The following is a 19,790-nucleotide window of genomic DNA, read 5'->3' as shown; positions in this document are numbered from 1 at the left end:
GTTCAAGGCCAGAAGTGATATAGGGCAGCTGTAATTTTGGATCAGACAACAGTGAGAAGAGACAAATCCTGTGAAAGAGCCGTGCAAAGCTCTACCTGGAACCTTCACTCTGTTTTGAGGGCTGCCTTTGAACTGAGGCCCCCACCCATAGTTCCTGCTCCCTGACGCTTCCTTGAAAAGACTGCAGAAGAATGGTTATGGGCCAGAAAACCTCTAACCTCAGATGGCTCTGATTCAAGTCCAAATAGATTTATTATGATGATGGAAGCATTTCAACTGTCTAGACCTCAAGGACTTGCAGTCTTTGGGGACCCTCGGTTAGAGCCTGCCATGGTGAAGAGAATCAGTCTCGGTGTTTGTTAATCCAGGCCATGAACTTGGACAGTCCTGACGTGGGTACAGCGCTCATTTTACCACTTCTGCTCTGGGACCGGTACCACAAAGAGCACAGGGTGGAGAGCTTAGGGTTACTGCAGAGTTATGGTAAACTGCTAAATCTCTCTGTCTTTACCAGCCACAGCCTCTCTACATGTTTAGAAAGCCAGCCAGTGCAGACAAATCACATAGCATGTGTTGTCTCTTACAACATCTCTGTTCTCCCCCAGGTGTTCCAGCAGTTGATACGAAAATGTCCCCAAGGAGCCCTAATTGTTAGAAATACCTCACTGTGGCTTCCAGTATTAAAGGTGTAAGCTTTGTGCCTATTTCTGTCTACACCACATTTGGGACTTGACAGCTCCTGGCTTCCAGCACGTAAGAGAACACCACACTCACAGAAATGTCTGGTAGTGGGGTTGTGCTGTTGCTGGGGATAAGGCAAGCTAATAAGCAGTGGGAACTGAGTGGCCCTTACTGGGCAATTTATGATTTGAGGGAAAAACAGACCAAGAACAATCCAGAAAGCGTATTTTCTAGGGATTTTATCCCATCATGTTTTATTCAAAGAACAAAAAGCATAGATTTGTTTTTATTGAGAAGCTAACTAAAAAGATTCTTAATATATCTAAGCAATTCCTTCCCTACCAGGTGCCATACCTTTAAAGTCATGTATGATACATTTGAGGCATTTTTTTCATAAACATAGCTTGTTTTTAAATTTCAGGTTATATCAAATCAGAAATGTTCTTTCAGTCTTTTGACATATTCTCAGTTTCTGGAATTAAACAGTCTTTCAGCTACTTCACATATACAAAGTGATGGATAAAGCAGACCAGAACTTGATTTTCTTATTCACCAGTCACAAGGTATTTTAGAAGGAGTATATATCATTCCTGAAAGAGAACAGGCTGGAAACTCTCATGCTGGTGACGAAGAATAGATTAGGATTTCTTAAAGCAGAATGAATAGTGTAAGTACAAGAGAGTTAAACAGAATAATGGACCTTGCCAATACGGTGAAATAAATACCAGCTAGCTCATAATAATTTAATTCTACAGCTATGATCAAAACTGTTGATTTACCTTCCATATACCAACAGAAAACGGACATGATTTGGGACTTTCATCATAATCAAAAAAAAAGATTGTATATAGCTGCTGAATAAATTAGTAATTTTTAAATGTACCCAGTCCCACAAAAATAGCACCCTTGTAAAGATACAGTCAAAGAATACTGCTAGGCTAGAAGGTACTTTTAGGTATCAAACTACGGGAATCACTGACCCTTTCACACTGTGGTAGGTCAAGACTTACCATGACAAGCGCTTTAAAAGCATTGTAACCAAACTTTTTAACTTTCCTCACAGATGAATCTTATGATGAGATTTCAGAACACCACTCTTCTGATTGCTGCGTGATACTGACTTTCCTTTCTAACTCTTCCTTTCTGCATTTTTCTTCCAGCTGTGTAGTCTTGCCATGGGAGCACAGGCTGGACCAATAACACAAAATGACAGGATTCAACAGAAGATTTTAAAATGACTCACTTTTTTACAGACTTGCTCTCTACAGAATATTTTCTGCTTGGGGGACATTTCCACTGCATGGGCAGAGAAGGAAGGGAGAGAGCAAGACAATTCTTGCTGGCAAAGAGCTGAAGAAACACAAAAATTCCCAAAGTTCAAGCATATTAGGCTTCTCATTTCGCCTCTTACCACATTTTATCAAGTGTATTGCACAAAATCACTAACTACCTTCAAAATTTCTGGATATCACTATGAGTATTTTCCTCTATAGAGGAAAAAGAAGGAATAAAAATGCCTGATAGGCATGCTAAAACAATAATCATCTAAACAAACACATACAAACTCATCTCCCAAATCAGAACTACTACAGTAGCTCCTGATTTAAACACACTTTATGCTGACACCAACTTTCAGTAACATCTCAATCCCTGCAGTGATACATTTCCTTGAAGGTTTTTAGGAGCAAACATCACTGACGCATGTGTGATAAGGACCCTGGTCCCTGTTCCATTTGTTTCCTCGAGACTTTGGGGTCCCCTCCCCATCATGCCAGCATCTAACAAGGCCTTAAAAGGGCAGAGTAAGCCTCAAGATCACATGACCTTATGGCTATCATGGCTCTCTAGCCATAACATATGCCTTCTTGGAACATCATGAAGACTTTCAGGACAAAAGATTCCTCTGTATTGGAATCTAGGCATCAGCATTCAATAAACTGCTAAATCAGCAGAGACAAGGACTATCTTTACTTTTAAGAGGAAATTAATATATAGAATTACACAAATATCAAGGATACAGTAAATAAATAATCACATGACATGAAAGAAAAAAATTCTAGATGCAAGAGCTCTTAGATCCTTTCTCCAGCTGAGTTTGTCCTCCATTTCCCTTATTAAAAAAAAGGTGAAGGCAGAGGTCATAGACTGAGTGCAGGTCTTTCCTGTGGAGCATTTTTACCCATCCATACTGGTACACAGATGCTGAGCTTCATGGACAAGGAACAGCTTTCCAAAACACTCTGATACACCTGGATAAGCCTATTGGGGATGCTTTTTCATGTAAATCAAGAGATAGGCTGTTTGTCCCCTGTGGAAGAAAAGAAAAAGCATAGCAAGGATGTTTGAAGATCTTGGTAATCTTAGTTGCAAGCAACCTCCCAGGTTTTCTCCTAGTCATCCTTTTTGAGATTTAGGTCAGCAGAAGTGGTTCTCCCCAGTGTTCCTATGGCAGCTTATAATGCTAACCCCCTGGCAGTGCTATAGCTTATAGGAGGAATTCTCTCTCTCCATGCTCATTGTCTTATGATGCATCAAAACACAAAGCATTGAGAAATCCTGACTGATGTACCTAACTTTAGTCAGGATCGAGGGCGACACTGGTGACAATCATAAGTAACAATACCGCTCCTGCAGCCCCGTTTGTGACTACCCATTAATCCTGCAGGCTCAAGGTACAGCCGTATACAGGTGTATCAAGTAACCAGATTGCAGCAATGCCCCTTCTACACTTCTGTATTCTCAGCTCATGCTAGGCAATATACAGTTGAAATAATTTGTTTTCCCTCCCTTTGCTACATCATTTTCCAGACCCCAGAGAAACATAGGGTAAAAACACAGAGGCTCTCACTTACCAGTTGAGGTCCGAATGTCCATACGTACATTTAACATCATCCCATGATACCTGAGGAAAAACACACAAGATGAAGGTGGTAAAAACTCTTAATGGATGGGCATACAGTGACACAAGTACAGCAGTCCTCATGAGGGTGACACAAGTCATACTTTCAGGAACTAAAAACATTGTAATAAAGCGGTTTTGCTACTCCTACTTATGAGGAAAATCAGTTCCTTTGCCTCTGTTGAACATACATTAAACAGATCTAGAGTACATAATGCAGGGCATACGGTCAATGGCTGTTTCTGCAAAATGCAGGCCAGAGCCTGAGGTCTTTTTTGTACAGAAGCTAGAGCCATTTTGCCCTTAGCTCAGAGTATGCTGTAGCAGAAGAACAAGGTGCACAAAGCTTTGCAGCTTCAGTTTTCTCTCCTGGTTCTCTTTTATCAGCGGTCAGTCAGACTAAATAAGATCTGGAGGAGTGTCTGGAAAGCTACAAAGGAAATGTGGATTTGTGTCCTCACCTGACAAACAGTAGAATCATTGAAACAATACCATTTGCATTCTGTGAGGCTTCGAATATAGGCACAGTAATGTCCAGAATTAGTTGAGCCTGAATGAGCGACAACAGCGAAAAGCTCATACTGCCAGGTAGCCTGTAAAGAGCCACAAAGAGTAACTTTCAGTGAAGCAGTTTTCATTTATCGCTGCTGAAGAAAAGCAGCAGCCAGGACAGCAAGAACGTGCGTCTCATAAGCAAAAATGAGAAAGATTAGATCTGCCTAGAGTACCCTGTCTTTTATACTGTTACCCTCAGCGTTCTGCACGCCTGCTGTGGACTGGCAGCCTCCCTGGAGGTCACAGCAATGTAGAAAAGGCAGTAGGACAGCAAAGAGGCAGTAAAGGAGTGACAAAGGTGCTACACTGCAGGCAGCGCTGCACCAGCAAGGTTTTGCTGTTGCCACACTTTCCCTTGTTACTTCCTAGTAAGGCGAAGAGACCCACACTGTGGCAGATCACTCAGCTGCTTGGCAAAGCTGTTGTCTCCCTGCTAACTTCAACTCTGCGACAAACAATAACATACAGGAAACCACCAGGAGTGAAATTCCCCTGTCTTGGGCTGCCAGCCTCTGCAGATGGTATGTCTGGGGCTCACTGAGGCTGTCTTGCCACAGAAGCTGAACCCCAAGTTGCCTCTCAGGCAACATCTGGATTTGGCCCATCCAAATCGACTGTGTTTAAGTATTTTGGTAGTATATTTAGACATGGAAGAAAAAAAGTTATGCTAACCATTCTCGGAAAAAGAAAAGGTTTTATTTCCGTAAAGCCTGTTTTCTGTCCTAATGGCAGAAAGCTCCAGTTATGGTACCTTTGGTGATTTAATCTAAGCACAGAAACTTGAATAATGCCTGAAATAGCCAGAACCATGGGATGTGAAACAACTCCAGACACGGGTAAAGACTGAGATGTACATTTCTAAGACAGATGCTTTGAATTGAGGTGAGCACTGGTCTGATCTCAAACTTTATCAAACTTGAGCAAAGGGGAGAAGAAAATCTACCTCTTTCAGAGAAGGCATTGGGAGTATCTCACCTTTTCACTGTCATGTGCTTGGCTCTGCTGTTCTGTCAAGACTGCATTGAAATCAAGTTCTTGTGGGAATGGCAGACAGTGACTAAGTTTGTGGACGTTGGTTGATCTTTCAAAGCAGAAGCGCTTTAGGTGTATGGTCAGGGTCTGTGGCAGATGTACTAGCTTCATGCTCTGTAAAGCAATAAATAATGCGATTTAAAACCAAGGAGCAAACCCAGGGGAGCTTGGATGGAAACAGCCATTACCACCAAGCGAATGTAGCACAGGGAGCAGCTGGTGCTACAGTGAATGAAAACCAACTGCACTGGACAGCAGGTGCCAAACCTTAGTAGCCCATCTATTCAGAGGAGACATACATGTAATAAAGCTGTGATGACCAAGTTTCTCAACTTCAGCATGATCAACACTGAGCCTTAGGTGTCTCATGGGCTGCTTCATTTCTCATCTGCTTTCCCAGCTTCAGGTTGGTAGCACTCCCATACCTGTTCCCTCGGATCACTGACCCATGGACTGGAAGATGATGGTGCTAAAGACTGTTTAGGCAACCAAAGCAGCCACAGCATATAATACAGATGGTGCAGCATGCTAAATAGCTGCCACAGCCAGCAGGCTGTTCCTACACTGGAGTGCTGCAATGTCTGGCTACAGGCTCTTCAGAAGGGACAGGCAGCACAGAAGGGGTAGTGGTGTGGCGCTCTATATTAAAGAATGTTTTGATGTTGTGGAACTTGAGGCTGGGAATGATAAGGTTGAGTCCCTATGGGTTAGGATCAGAGGGAAGGCCAACAAGGCAAGCATCCTGGTGGGGGTCTGTTATAGACCGCCGAACCAGTAGATGAGTGGTTGGAAAGCTGCCTGGCCGAGAAGGACCTGGGAGTATTGGTTGATAGTCGGCTGAATAAGAGCCAGCAGTGTGCTCAGGTGGCCAAGAAGGCCAACAGCATCCTGGCTTGTATAAGAAGCAGTGTGGCCAGCAGGGCTAGGGAAGTGATTGTCCCCCTGTACTCGGCTCTGGTGAGGCCGCACCTCGAGTACTGTGCTCAGTTTTGGACCCCTCGCTACAAGAAGGACGTGGAGGTGCTCGAGCGAGTCCAGAGAAGGGCAATGAAGCTGGTGAGGGGTCTGGAGAACAAGTCTTACGAGGAGCGGCTGAGGGAGCTGGGCTTGTTCAGCCTGGAGAAGAGGAGGCTCAGGGGCGACCTTATCGCTCTCTACAGTTACCTTAAAGGAGGCTGTAGTGAGGTGGGGGTTGGTCTGTTCTCCCACATGCCTGGTGACAGGACGAGGGGGAATGGGCGAAAGTTGCGCCAGGGGAGGTTTAGGTTGGATATTAGGAAGAACTTCTTTACTGAAAGGGTTGTTAGGCATTGGAATGGGCTGCCCAGGGAAGTGGTTGAGTCACCATCCCTGGAGGTCTTTAAGAGACGTTTAGATGTAGCCCTTAGTGATATGGTTTAGTGGAGGTCTTGTTAGTGTTAGGTCAGAGGTTGGACTAGGTGATCTTGGAGGTCTCTTCCAACCTAGACGATTCTGTGATACACCATGAAAACTGGTCATGTTCAGAAGGAATTTCTCTCTTGAACGTCTTGTCTGTGAAGATTACTTTGAGTTGTTTTGCTATCTGCTGGGTTGGCTGTATTCTTCAGTGGCAAGATAGCTGATGTGTTCATCGTTTCCTTAAACCTGAGCACCACAACACCACCAATAAATAGATAAGGTCTTGGGCAGGTGGGTCGATAGGCAACCACAGTGCCTGGTGAGGAGAGGCAAGCCAACTTCCTTGTGACGTGGTCAGCAAAGTTCTGTGGAGGATGCCAAGCTGACAGATCACTCCTCCCAGCACTGCCTTTGCTGATATTACTGCTGCAACCACCAAGACATATGTATGCACCGTGGCCTAAGAGGGCAACCCACTCCTGAAAATATTGTGTAAAGTCCCCTCCAAGTCTTGAGCTGAGGTACTCTCCCCTGCACATCTCTCTCTTCAACGTGCTTGTCTCTTCATGAAACAGCTAATTCATCTGCTGGCAGAGACCAATACTGTAAGTGCAAATCCCAATGGAGAGCAGGGGAGAAAACAAATCACCCTATGGTATCCTACTCTTAAGGGTATGCACAGCACCAGTAGCATATTCTTGTCTAACCCTAGGTGACTTCTATTAAAACCCAGGAAAGCATTCTTTTGTCACTAGAGCTACATTCACAGCACAGATCTTCTTAGTCAGAAAGATGCACATGGCTTATACCTAGCTAATGCTGCCATGCAGGCAAATCTTTAGGTTGCTTATCTCCCCTTAAATTTATATGGTTCAGTCCTTTCTCCACCCTTCCCAGTCCTACAGGGAGTTCTGGGTACAAGAAACATACGGGGAAATACTTCTCTGATTACCTGCAGAAAAGGTGTTTTCTTTTCACAGTATTCACAGAAACACATGTTGTGACCAGTCAGCTCTTCTGGATGGAGAAAGCATTGCAGACAGTCCTCCTGAGAAGACAGAGGAGATTTCTATTTCTACTTTGTTTCACAGGGTACATGCAAACAGCAAAGCTACAGAAGGCCTATTTTATTCAAAGGACAAAAGAATGCAAAATACTTTTCTCTCCTTTATCATGAATTAGAGTGAAATCAAGTACTGCTAGTTGGATTTTTCTGCTCGTTTTTGATGTTAAAAAGGAGATTTTGCCTGCCTTGCTTTCTTCTGATTTGTATACTATAAGTTAGACTCCCTCTTGAACAACTACACAGACAGTTAGAAAATATGACATGTTCAGTGATCCGTACACTAAGCAGCAAGTGGCACTGTAAAACATGCTAGTCACAGTAGCATTAACACATTCAATTTTTTAACCAAACAAAATAGGAGGAGGATTTGGTCATGTCAGCCCATACAGGTACTTCAGTTTTCCTTTTTTGTTTAACTTGAGCTCTAACAGCACAGTTTATTTTGTTTTCCTGCACACAGGAGAGTGACAGAAGCAAAATCACCTTTATTCTTCTAAATACAAAGATGGAATTCAGGAAGGAAGTTTTCAGGAAGAAGACTTACTGGGTATGAAGACTGGCTAAGGCAGAGCAGGGAAGTTTAACCAAATGCAGAAAATTAGACTGGTGGACATTCTGACCCATCTGTTTATAAGTGACTTGTGACATTAGATGCCTTAATTTCCAAAAGGCCCTGCTTAAGATACATTAGGACTGGAAACTCTCATTTAGCACTTAACCTCCAAAACCAAAGAGCCTTTAAGTTGGGACACCCAAAACCAAGAGATTCAAAGTCACTAGTGACTTTTGAAAATGATCTTCATTAAGCCACAGTTCTTTATCTTCCACCATCTGAAGTCAGCAAACAAATGACTGCAAAGCTTCCCTTTATACAGTGATCCTCGTATTATAAGTGACTATACAGTCACAGTCAGACTATACTGACTAGGTATTCACATATGTACACATGCCTACACATACACTCTGTGCCAAATCACTTCTATTGCAGTGTGACCGGATGTCCCATACAGGCCAGGACAGTCATAAAATAGACACTTGTCCCATTATGTCACCATGGGAAAGAATATCTTCTTTGTATCAACAAAAATATCCCCAAAACATCAACAAAGTAACACCAACAGAAATACACTGTTCTAGCTCCAACTTTAGAATGAGCATGTTTGAGAAATAGTTGTGCGCCTTTCACCCAGGACACACATTACACCCTCTCTCCCTTTTCATACTCTAGCCCTGAGAGGTCACCTGTTCTTACCCTTGCATTGGGTAAAAGTGAGGCTAGATCCCAGATTAAGTCCTTACCCTATATTCTAGCCCAATGCAAGACCATAACCCCACCGTGCAGCCTGGTACTGGATCATCCCCACCATGTTCATTTTCTTTAAATTTGATAGTGGTATATTGTGGCAAACACACTATAAACAATCAGCTCCCTGTGTACCCCCTCTTCCCTAGCTCTGGGTGTTACATTATGTGGTGTTTCAACAGCAGTTAAAAAATTAGTATACTGCATTGCACAAAAAAGGCACTGATGCATGAGTGTATTTTACACCTATTTAAAAGCCTCAGAGGTTCTGAAGGAGGTTCCTTTATCTTGAAACAGTACAAAGTAGTCAGAATAAGGTTCAGTTGTCCACTGAAGCTGAAAACATCCACTCCCTATTTGTTGCAGCACCCACACTGCCACCAACACTGCTCTATCTGGATATCAAACAGCAGTACCAATTTAACAGTAAAAGGGCACTACACTGGGCAAATGCAGTGTGTCTGGCCAAGGATTACAAGTTGTCTAGGGCACTTCACTGCGGTAGCTAAGCTGTCACAGGTGTACATCACTGTGTAAGTCTGAGACTTATATTTAGTCAACAGTCTTCTCAAAAAGAACTTTCAAGGACTTGGATCTTCCAACCCCAAAATCGAACAGATTTTTGGAGAAATTGAGAACCCCTCAAAGCAAACAAGAAATGTAAATGGGAAAAGGTCACCTCAAAACCCCAGACAATCTGCAGAGATTCTAGATGAGCCCCAGGAAACGCCAGTCCTGCAGGGAGAAGACTCCCACAGTGAATAGAGGAGAATCTCCTTCCTAAGAAACAGCACTGCCATTGATCTTACCAGCGTCTTCAGCATGTGGGAATTGGAATCCAACACTGGAAGTGGAAGGGTTAACATGTTGCTATTCCTCTTCATTTCAGAAAAGCATATCTGACAGGCCAGGTGCTCCTGTACACAGATAGTGTACAAATCACTCAACTGTGTAACCTGGAGAGAGTAAACATAGCCAAAACATGGTTGGTGAAGAACACAACAGAGGTATTTCCCCCTGTGGGTGGGAAGGGCTGTGTGGGCATGTCACTTCACTCAGTGTCACTGCTTTAAGGCTTGAACCCAGATCTGACATTGACTTATGCGGACAGGGCACTTCCCACCATTTAAAGGAGAACAACTCCTTCCCCTCATCCCCTAGCAGAGGGAAGAGATGCATCCTATAACAAGGACGGACAGCTCAGTGTCTGCTTTGATGCAGTTTTATTGTTTTGTTTGGAATTGCAACAGGAGCCCATCTTCTGTATGAAGGGAACTGCGACACTGGCTTGAGGAAGAGTCACTTTTCTCTTATTTTACACAGCTCCCCTGGGAGGAACTGTCATATACATAACGTACCAACAGTGACTAATACTAATGAAATGCACATAGGTGACTTCAAAGAATGAAGGAACTGTGTCAAGACATGCCAACTAATGCTTACAGAAATTTGGGAAGTAACGAAATGCGTGTTGAATAAATTTGGTGTTGCACGAAGATCAATCGTTTTGTTTATTAATAAACTCTCCCATTAGAAAGAAGACCCTGACACGCTCTAAAGATAGGATGAACAAAAGTTAACCGTGGTTCAAACTGATGAAGCTTATGAAATCAAGATTGTCCATTTGAAAGATGAGAGGGAAGATCCAGATGGGAGATAATTCCAAAAATTTCATAGGATAATTGACAATGGATGGGATTCTTCTTAGAGAAGCAGAAGAAACCGCACATGACAAAGGCTAAAGAGCCTGGTGTTCATTTCAGTGACTGTCCTTACCAGGTCTTGGTCTTTCATCTGCCTCTTTACCAAGTTCCAGAGAGTCAGAAAGAGTTGGGCAGCATCATGTTGCACAAACACTGGACAAACAGAAAACACAACCTTGATCAATATTATTGACAGCAGCAAGCACATGCTTCCCACAGATGGCAAAGGTAGACTCATTCTCCTTAACCCCATTAATCCAGTGTCCTGTTCCATTGCCACCCTCCACCAGGGACAGAGCTTAGACTGGAGACAAGCTGTGGTGGCTTCATGTGACCTGAGCAGGCAGGGGGAAAATACGGGAGGGCTTGAGTGCCCCATTGTACAACCCAGAGCAAAAGGAATGTCCCTGTCACTTAGACACGGAGCCTAGCATATAACCAGTACCTACTGCAGGACAGGGCTTTGATGCCTCATTGAGTTGAGGGGTTGCATTTATTTGAGTCCATCTTACAAGCAATACAGAGGAGCTTCTGTTCTCTTTCTCATCTTCGCTACTCCGTGATCTCCCCCAGTCCCTTGCTAAGGCTATTACACTCCTGAGTGATGAGACGAATGATATGGAGACCTATCCATACATCTCAAACACAGAATTGTACAAATTACTTAATTCCTACCCAGGGATAAAGCATACAATTCCCACGCAAGAAGCCAAGGATGATACAGTAATGTTATGCTTTGGCTTTCCACTCTAGCTAAACTGGCATATTGAGAACCAAAGATGGTGGGATACAGCTCAATGAATGGGTTGCTATAAAATGTCTCAAAAGAGAATTACTTCAAAATTCGACTTAGGGAAACAAATCCATGTCCATGAATACAAAGAACTAGTGTTCTCAGCTCATGAGGAACACAAGATCTGGGAACTGGGCAAAAACTACACATGGTTTAGCAAAACCTTTATATTTCTGGACTACCTGAACGCTTGATAACAGGTGAAACAAATTTTGTGGAATAATTCAACACCCTGAGATGGAAGTGCTTTCAACTTCCCTGAAAGTCTGCAAGACTTGCCAAAGGTATTGACTTCAGCTGGTTTCTGTTAAGATTACAGGCATCCCTGAACAAAGAAATCTCAGAAAATATACCTTTTCTCATGTCTACTAGCACATCTGTGATCCATGCAAAGTACCACTTGCCAGGATATATAACTTTATGAATCACACCTGAATTTTAACGACGAAGTGTCAAGCTTTACAAGCTCTGTTTGGGCATCTCTCTTTAACTGAAAGAGAGAAGGCAGAATGCACAGCCATTCAGTCTCAGATGGAATTATATAAACAGAAATATATTAGCTCATGTTCCCACTTCACATAGATCTGGGCTGGCTACTGTCTTGTCCCTTTCAGTGTTGCCCTGTTTTGTCTTTTATAAGATAAAGATCAGGGCATTTGTATGCAAACTACCATCTTTATTTGTACACATAAACAGACCCTCGGTATCACATCCTCACTGGTCACCTGTGCATTCAACACTCTCTCTCCCTCAGGCCCATGTCCAGGTGGGAAGGTAAGCCAGCGAATTCTTCTCTTAGCATTTATAACAACAAACAAGAAAGGGATCCTTGGGAAACTGGGTGAGCTCAGTATCTTTTCCACATGAACCCTCCATTCTAATAAGAAATACTATCTGTTTCACTGTTACCATATCAGTACTGTAAGACAAATCAAGCTGTAAGCTGTCCAGCCTATGCTCTGCACAGCCCTTTCATTCTCGCCAGCATAAATAGCTGAGTCTTCTCATCCTTTGGACATCAGCAAAGATATCTGGCAGGGCTTTTTTTCCCCTTCTTCAGAAGTAAGACACAGCACCTCACTCACAACTGGGAGGCAGCTATAAAGAGCACTATATCATCAGCTACCTATTCCTCATGTTTCTGAATCCCTGAATGAGATGACAAAGTCTGCACTGCTTGCTAGTGCTTGAAAACTAATATCCCCAGTCTGCAGAAAGAGGTAGACATGAGAGGGAGGTTGCTTACTATTCACTCTGTGTCTTGAAAGACAGATAGCAAGATCTGTGGGAGAAACAGCTTTCTGCTTGCCAGACTGCATCTTCTCCAACAGCAAAAGCATTTGGTATGGGACATTCTTCCTCTTCAGTGAAGCATATGGGGGCACTGTGATCCTATAAAGAGAAGAAGTAACATGAATGGTAATCAAGCAGCACAATGGAGAAGTATTAGACACCACACCTGAAGGAGCAGAGGTGTATGGCACAGATAACAAGCAACTCCAGAAGAATCAGAATGGGCACATTTTTAGCAAAAGAAGGAAAAAGGGAAAGCCCCCATTCCCTGTTCCTCTGCACAGCCTGGGGGGAGGACGTAGAAGAGGGTAGATGTGGGAAAGGTGTTTTTAGTTTGCTTTTAGTTTGCCACTATTCCAGTCTGCTAGAGATAGAAAATAAATTATATTAATCTCCCTATGCTGAGTCTGTTTTGCCTGTGACAATATTGAGTGATTTCCCTGTCCTTATCTCAACCCTTGAGCCCTTTCCATTGCATTTTCTCCCCCTTTTCCTTTGAGGAGGGGGAGTGAGAGAGCAGCTGTGGTGGAGTTCAGCTGCATACCAGGGTAAAACCACCATATCCATTTCCGAATAAGAGGCAAACTGAGCAGGACCCGAAGTGCCTTCCATGCTCTAGAAGCAACGTTAGTTACAGCTGTTTTCAGAGCTGCTCTTGCCTCCCACCTATTCTTTCCTTCATTTTCAACATACCCCTAAAATTTCATGGACAGGTATATCATAATGCTTGTATTTCAACCATATGCCAACTGGGAATCTCTTTATCCTCTCTAAATTTATTGCAGTCAACAGTTTTTTTCTGAGCCTTTCTTCAAATAACAATGGTAACCTACAGCCTACATTATTTAGCTTTGCCCATTCATGACATTTATCTTCTATGCATGCCTGTAAATTTTCTTCTTCCCGCTCTGCACACTGGTGAGTGTTCGAAGAGTGAGGTACAAGTCATAAAGGCTCCATTCAGGACTGCAGCATTCTGATGTGCAAACATCACAGGAATGAAAGACGACTAACGAGTCAGACTGCAGCCTCTACCTTTGTAGGCCTTAGTCTGTACAAGAGAGGCACAACAGGCAGAGACCTTGCTGAGTGAGTTGAAAGCACCTAACACTCCTGATGGGCCAATCCTTCAAATGTACCTCCCACACAAACAAGGCACAGAGACAACAGTGCAACAGGAGAGCTATCTCAGGTAGTTCAAACAGGTGGTACCTTCGTAGTATCCTAGTGAAGTGTATGTTCATGAGGAACACTTGGAGTAGAGAGTTCAGACAGCAGGTCTGCCCAATGTTGTAAAGTCCAACAGCTCCTGTAGGCACAGAAAAGAGGAAGTGAGTTCAAAGATAGGTACAAGAAAAGAAAGTGAAAATCATTTAAGGGATGGTAAACTCCTTTTTGTACATATTCACCCATCCAGTGCACAGGTCCAACATCTTGCTCAGACCTTAGAGAGGGTTCAGCCTACGTTCAAGTAGATAACATTTACTTTTGTTTGGCAACTGACAGGAAAAATCCAAGTAAGCAAGGATCCTGATACTCAGATGTCTTCCTTTTTTTTTTTGTCTCAGTTTTGAAGAAAGGAACTAGCCTGAGAGAAGTGGAAAAAGTCAGCTAGAGCTGTTCACACTGCATACAAAAGAAAAGGATATTCTGTGCCCCAAAGCAATATTAGTAAATTACAATCAGAAATTCTGAAGTCATCACCAAAGAGAGAGAGGGTATGGAACAGAAACTCAGAACAACTGAATTGCATACAGCTAGTGGTAATGAGGGATATATCTGAGACAGAACAGCATGTACACCTGAAATACTGATGACAGCCTTTGGGAGGCCAATCTAGTGATGCAGCAGAATAACCAGGACCTTGTCCATGGTTTAGCAAATCTTGAAGCAATGCTGGCTGTGTTTGGAAAGGGGACAGCATCTAGGTGTTTTCAGCTGCAGTAACCAAAATGAGGACTTCAAAGGGTAGAAAGAGCTGAGATCCTCATATAAGTCCTTCTCAAAAAACAAAATGGTTACTTGGCAGTACAAAATGAGAATCATCTGCATATTCCTCAGCAAAGAGGTAAAGAATAGGAGAAGATGAAGCCTAAGGACAAAGAATGGAACAGAAGGCACTACAGACAGAAAATATGAGTGAAAAATAGGCAAAGCTTTATTACCATTTTTTAAGTCTGCCACACCAAAGACTAATGGTAGCCTCTGGTCTTTAGTCTTCAGCTCTTTGTTTTCCTCTCTATCATCTTCTTCTTCTGCCTTCATGTTCTCACTTAGTGACAACTCTGGCTTTTTGCTCCTTTCTTGACGTCCACTTCTTTGGCCCATCAACAATACGGTACTACGACAGAAGGACTGCAGAAGGACACAGAAAAATGGGGAACACCCAGAAACACAAGATTTGTCTTTGTATTTGATATTTTCATGATGAAAAAGCTGAAATGTCAATAAAATTAGTATGATTACTGCAGTGACATTTGGTATGTTTGAATTAGTATGGATATAGTAGCTGTGCAGTATATCAGCAAGGTAAGAGACATGGAACTGGATGGCAACTGCACATCCTGTATTCCTTGTATGACTAAATAAATGGCCTTTCAATTCCACAGAAACAGCCCCACCTAACCTGGGAACTCCAGATATACCTGTTCAAGAATATTTGGTGAATAAAATAATTAAAATTGTTCAAATACCAGATGATGCAAAATTTCTCTGTTCAGTAAAAGCAATGCCTAAAGTACCCTAAGTATTCAAAGGGGCAAATTTCACCTTCTCTACCTTTTGATCTGATAAGAATGTGTGTTTTTTTTCTGGTTGGGCTCTTCTCTGCATTGTTTTTAAGTGCCCCAGTCACAGCTCTAGAGGGGCACCTTGGACTCTAATTTTTAAAAGCATTTAAGCACCTAAGTATCATCTTTGTTTTACAGTCAGGCAAAGGAACTGTTTAAGAGAACCATTACAATGCCTTGATTTTAAGGGGAGTATTGAATGGACCATTATTCTGACAGTCTCTTATGACTCGGCTACTGGCTCTTTAAATAAAACAAAAAAAATCACTAAACTAAAGCAAAGTAATAATACTCAAGCAAAACAATATTATAAATGCTCCAATGCAATTAAACAAAAATGAAACATTTATAAGAGCCCACGTCCAACATGGAAACTGAATCAGAAAAAAATGGTATGCTTATATGCTTAGGGAAACATTCACAGAAGGAAAAAGAAGGAAAAAGAAGGAAAAAGAAGGAAAAAGAAGGAAAAAGAAGGAAAAAGAAGGAAAAAGAAGGAAAAAGAAGGAAAAAGAAGGAAAAAGAAGGAAAAAGAAGGAAAAGTCCCATATGCTCAGGAATCATTATTACACAAATACTGAACAGCATGTAAAATGAACCTGAGGCCACTCCAGGTGCAAAAAAAATGAAGAAAAGCTACCAAGAAAGGGAAATTACCAAAAAATCCTGGTTTTGCTTTTCATGAAAAGAAATTTTTGTTTCAAAAGCTTGTTATTTTTCAGGTTGACTCTACCTAATAATGTTATATTTCAAAGTTTATGAAAAATTTATGATGGAAACTAGAAAACTAGAAATTATTTTTTCCCCAATTACCATTTTTAAGCTTAAGTATATTTTTCCCAACCATCCTTTATCAAAATTACTTTTGAACTCAAAGTGTCATACACCCAGATACACTAGATAAAAAAAAATTTGCTGAGGAGATTTATTTGGGAAAAAAAAAGAAAAAAAAATCAGGCATTCAAAGATAGATTCAAAAACATTGCTCTTTGTATTGAAAAGCAACAATTAGGATGGCTATGTGGGAAAAGTAAAACTGGATTTCAATTTCTTCTTCTGCAAAACACTCCGAACTCATGCTGCCTTTTCCCTGGGAAGCAATTTAACCAGGCATTCAGGTGTAGCTGGTGTAGTATCAGCAAAAGTATCAGCAAAAGTAATACCCACAGCCAGGGGGGACGCAGGAGGAGACAGAAAGGAGGGGAAATGGTCAGCAGAGGAGCTGAACAGCAGCGATGGGTGTGCTGGGGATGAGCAGAACTTGTAAAACACAGTTCTTGGTAGAATTAAGGGCAGGATGAACGAGCAAGCTCAGGGCTAAGAAGCTTTGGGTGATTTGAGAAATAGGTAGAAAGATAGTAGGGCAAGAAGGTGCAGGGGTCTACAGAGATGGCAGGATTTGAAGGATTTGGCTCTGCGGTTCAATGAAACTCTCCCCCAGGCACCCTGGCACCACTAACAGGAACCCTGGGTTGGGAGCAGGGATGGGAACAGAACTTTCCAACCCTTGCACAGAACCGCCTCATTTCAGCTATAAAAAATACAGTATTGCTAAGATTTGCCATGACCTTCCTTTTCTGGCATAACTGTATAAAAAATCTGTTGCGTGGGCACGGGACTTGGGGAGCAAGCAACCCGATTTCTCCCCTCTCACTGGAAGAGCAGGGACCCTTCTCAGTTTCCTTTGCAGACGAGGGGGGTGGCTCAGTACCACTGCCTCAGCGCACGTGGCTTGGCCAAGCCAAGAGACCATGCTAACTACGGGCAGCAAAAAGGCGGCAGCGACATCCACCTTGCATCCTCCACCCCGTGATCAGTGAGCCCTCTTGCCCACCCTCTGCTCAGCCCAGCGTCCTCCATTTCGCCCTCGCTCTGCGCCAGGTCGCTAGCCTGAGGAGGGCCTCTCCGTCCCTGGTTGTCAGTCACTCTTTCCTAGCGTCACCACTCCTTTCCCCTCACAGTTATCTCACAGGGCAGGCTGCCAAAGGCATGGACCTCAGCCCCAAGGAGATGGTGGCCCCCGGGTGCTCCCCAAAGAGTGGCTGCGGGGATGGAATGGATCCGAGCCCTTCACCTCCATGCTTCTCTTCGACACCACTGTGATAAGACTTTTCACTGTTCTGTTCAACTACGTGCTTGTCCAGCTCCCTTTTTTATATATTTTTGTTCATTAAAGAATATTGGTTGAAACGGAAAAGAGAAACCATTCTGGCCACTACAAACGCCCATTACTTGCGCTCCCTTGACGGCATGCCCAATACCCTAGCAGATTCACCAGCTCAAAAGTTATTTTCATCAGTTAAAAGAAATACAAATGACCAAGCTGACGCGGTAAGAGTTCAGAGTCACCAGAGCTCCGACTCCGTGCGTGCGGTCATTTAGCCGTCCACCCGCGGCTCGGGCTCCCCGACCCCGACAAGCAGCCACAGAGCTCTCTCACACCTCCTACCTCGCGCGTTTGGAGCCTCGGCCGACCCTCAGCGACCCCCCGGAGCCGCGGGCGGACCCTGGGGGCCGGCACGGCGCGCATCGCCCCGCTCACCTGCGGGCCGGCCGGGCCGAGGGAGGCGCTGCCGGTGCGGCTGTCGCGGCGGCGCTGCCTGAGGGAGACTGCGGGGAGGCGGTGGCGCCTCGCCGCCCTGCTCGCCGGCTGCGTCAGAGGGCAGCAGCGCCCACTGGGCCGCTTAGTTTTGATTTCCCGCTTCGCTCGGCCCAGGGACGGAAAGTGAAACTTCGCGGAGCCGATCGTTGCTCTCCCTTCTCGCCGCCAGGGACGGCCCCGCGGCGGGCAGAGCCGTGAGATGGCGGCGGCTCGCCGACCGCGGCCCCGTAGGAGAAGCGGGGCCGAGCTGCGCGGACACCGGGCTGGGACAGAGACCCTGCCGACCCAGGGCCCCTCCGCTACCTTCGCTTGCCAGGCTGAGCCTGCTTCGGTTGGGAAAGAGTGGGTTTTAACGGCACGGGGAGAAACTGAACTCTGTAGAAAGCAAGCTGTTCATCGTCTTTGGCTGCTCCTCAGGAGGTGTGTGCTGCCTGCACTTACAGCGTTCCTCACCTCACAAAACTAGGCATTTGTTAGCACGGTGTTTGCTTCTTGTAGCAGTAAAAGCAACAGGAAAGCCAAACTCTTGTCAAGGCACAGAAGCAAGAAATAGCTCGTTTAAAATAACCCCAAATAAGTAACCGTCTTAGAAACTTGACCCACATTCCAACCTAAAAGCCTCAGGAGTTTACTGCTTATGTGGGCTATGGTCCACAGTAGGATAGCTGAATGGCAGCACTGTGGTAAACAAAAATACCCCAGCAAACCCCTGTGCCACGTGATGTCTGGTTTCAACAAGGCCAAGGATGTCTGAACCAGCAGAAGTGCTTGGGTGGCTGCTCCTCTGGTGTGTGTCGGGATTCCTGGCCTTCCTCTTTCTGGCTGTCAGCAGGACAAACAGAGGGGCACAGCGTGCCCTGGAAGGGGGCTTTGCTTGTTGGAGGATGGCCATCAGCCCGGCTTTGCTCCACATGAGGAGGCAGGAGAGTTTAGAGCTGAGTGATGCTGCCCTGCAGAGCTCTGCTGACTGGAGAAATGGTACAGGTGAAGTAGGGGATACTGCTATGCGTGTGAAATAGATGGAGTCTCTGGGACCCCAGAAGTGAGAGTCCCCTTGCGATTTGGCAGGGCATACCTGCCTACCCTTTATCCAGGAGCTCCAGCAGGCTGAGACAGCTGGACAGTCTTCAGAGAGGGCCAAACCCTCAACTGTGCCTCTATCTCCACCTGTAAGATTGGGTTGGCAATCCCCATTCCAATGAGGGAAAAGGTGTTGCTACCTTCCACAGGCTACGGGGAGCTCCTGAAGGCCTCTGTCTCCCTATCTTTGCTTCCTAGAACCTCACTGATGTCTTTGGTATGCCCCTTTACCCCTCAGGAAAGACCCTTCTTTGAGCTACTAACAAACTGAATTTGCACGTGCTGTGCAAAAGCCTTCAGCTGTTGTTTTACTAATTTACTAAATTCAGTGGATGTTACAGAAAAAGAGAGAGAAAGAAGGGAAGGAAGAAAAGAGAGAAAGGAAGGAAAGAAAGAAATGGTGAGGAAAACCATGGCTTAACGTACTCCTGCCTTGCAGGCTTCTTCCTGTGTAATAAAAATATTTCACAGTTAGAGCCAGCACAGCTGCTGAGGAGTCAGAGCTCCTCAGCTATGGCAGCACTGGCAGTAAAAAGCTTCCTGACCCGCCACACAGACATATATGGGTAGCTGTAGAAGCTGCAGGCAGAAGATTACAAATGACTCAGCATCTT

The 19,790-nt window shown here is 44.2% G+C and overlaps 1 protein-coding gene across 2 annotated transcripts; it reads right to left on the bottom strand.

The window, feature by feature from the left end:
- Positions 1-905: 905 nt before the first annotated feature.
- On the bottom strand, positions 906-18,142 carry USP18 (ubiquitin specific peptidase 18). Of its 2 annotated transcripts, none has more exons than XM_035551056.2 (11): positions 18,037-18,142; positions 14,871-15,060; positions 13,918-14,014; positions 12,659-12,804; positions 10,693-10,772; positions 9,726-9,872; positions 7,500-7,595; positions 5,111-5,281; positions 4,042-4,173; positions 3,534-3,583; positions 906-2,989 (listed from the first exon to the last, which is right to left on the bottom strand). In XM_035551056.2, exons 2-11 carry the CDS (start codon positions 15,031-15,033, stop codon positions 2,941-2,943), a joined length of 1,131 nt encoding a protein of 376 aa, XP_035406949.1. In that variant the 5' UTR covers positions 15,034-15,060; positions 18,037-18,142; the 3' UTR covers positions 906-2,940. The 2 variants fall into 2 exon arrangements, with proteins under 2 accessions (XP_035406949.1, XP_035406948.1); XM_035551055.2 differs by having other exon boundaries at positions 17,944-18,139.
- Positions 18,143-19,790: the final 1,648 nt, after the last annotated feature.

This window comes from Cygnus atratus, chromosome 1 (assembly GCF_013377495.2).
Source record: "Cygnus atratus isolate AKBS03 ecotype Queensland, Australia chromosome 1, CAtr_DNAZoo_HiC_assembly, whole genome shotgun sequence".
In the NCBI taxonomy this organism is placed as follows: Eukaryota; Metazoa; Chordata; class Aves; order Anseriformes; family Anatidae; genus Cygnus; species Cygnus atratus.
The sequence above is the reverse complement of the archived record's forward strand: the minus strand, read 5'-3'. Positions and strand labels throughout refer to the sequence as shown.

Excerpts from the sequence above, each read along its gene's own strand:
- USP18 (XM_035551055.2), bottom strand. The coding sequence starts at position 18,024 with ATGCGCGCCGTGCCGGCCCCCAGGGTCCGCCCGCGGCTCCGGGGGGTC. Across the intron at positions 7,596-9,725 it reads CCCACATGCTGAAGACGCTG|GAGGACTGTCTGCAATGCTT; the intron begins GTAAGATCAATG and ends CTGTCTTCTCAG. Across the intron at positions 3,584-4,041 it reads ATGATTCTACTGTTTGTCAG|GTATCATGGGATGATGTTAA; the intron begins GTGAGGACACAA and ends GTTTTTCCTCAG.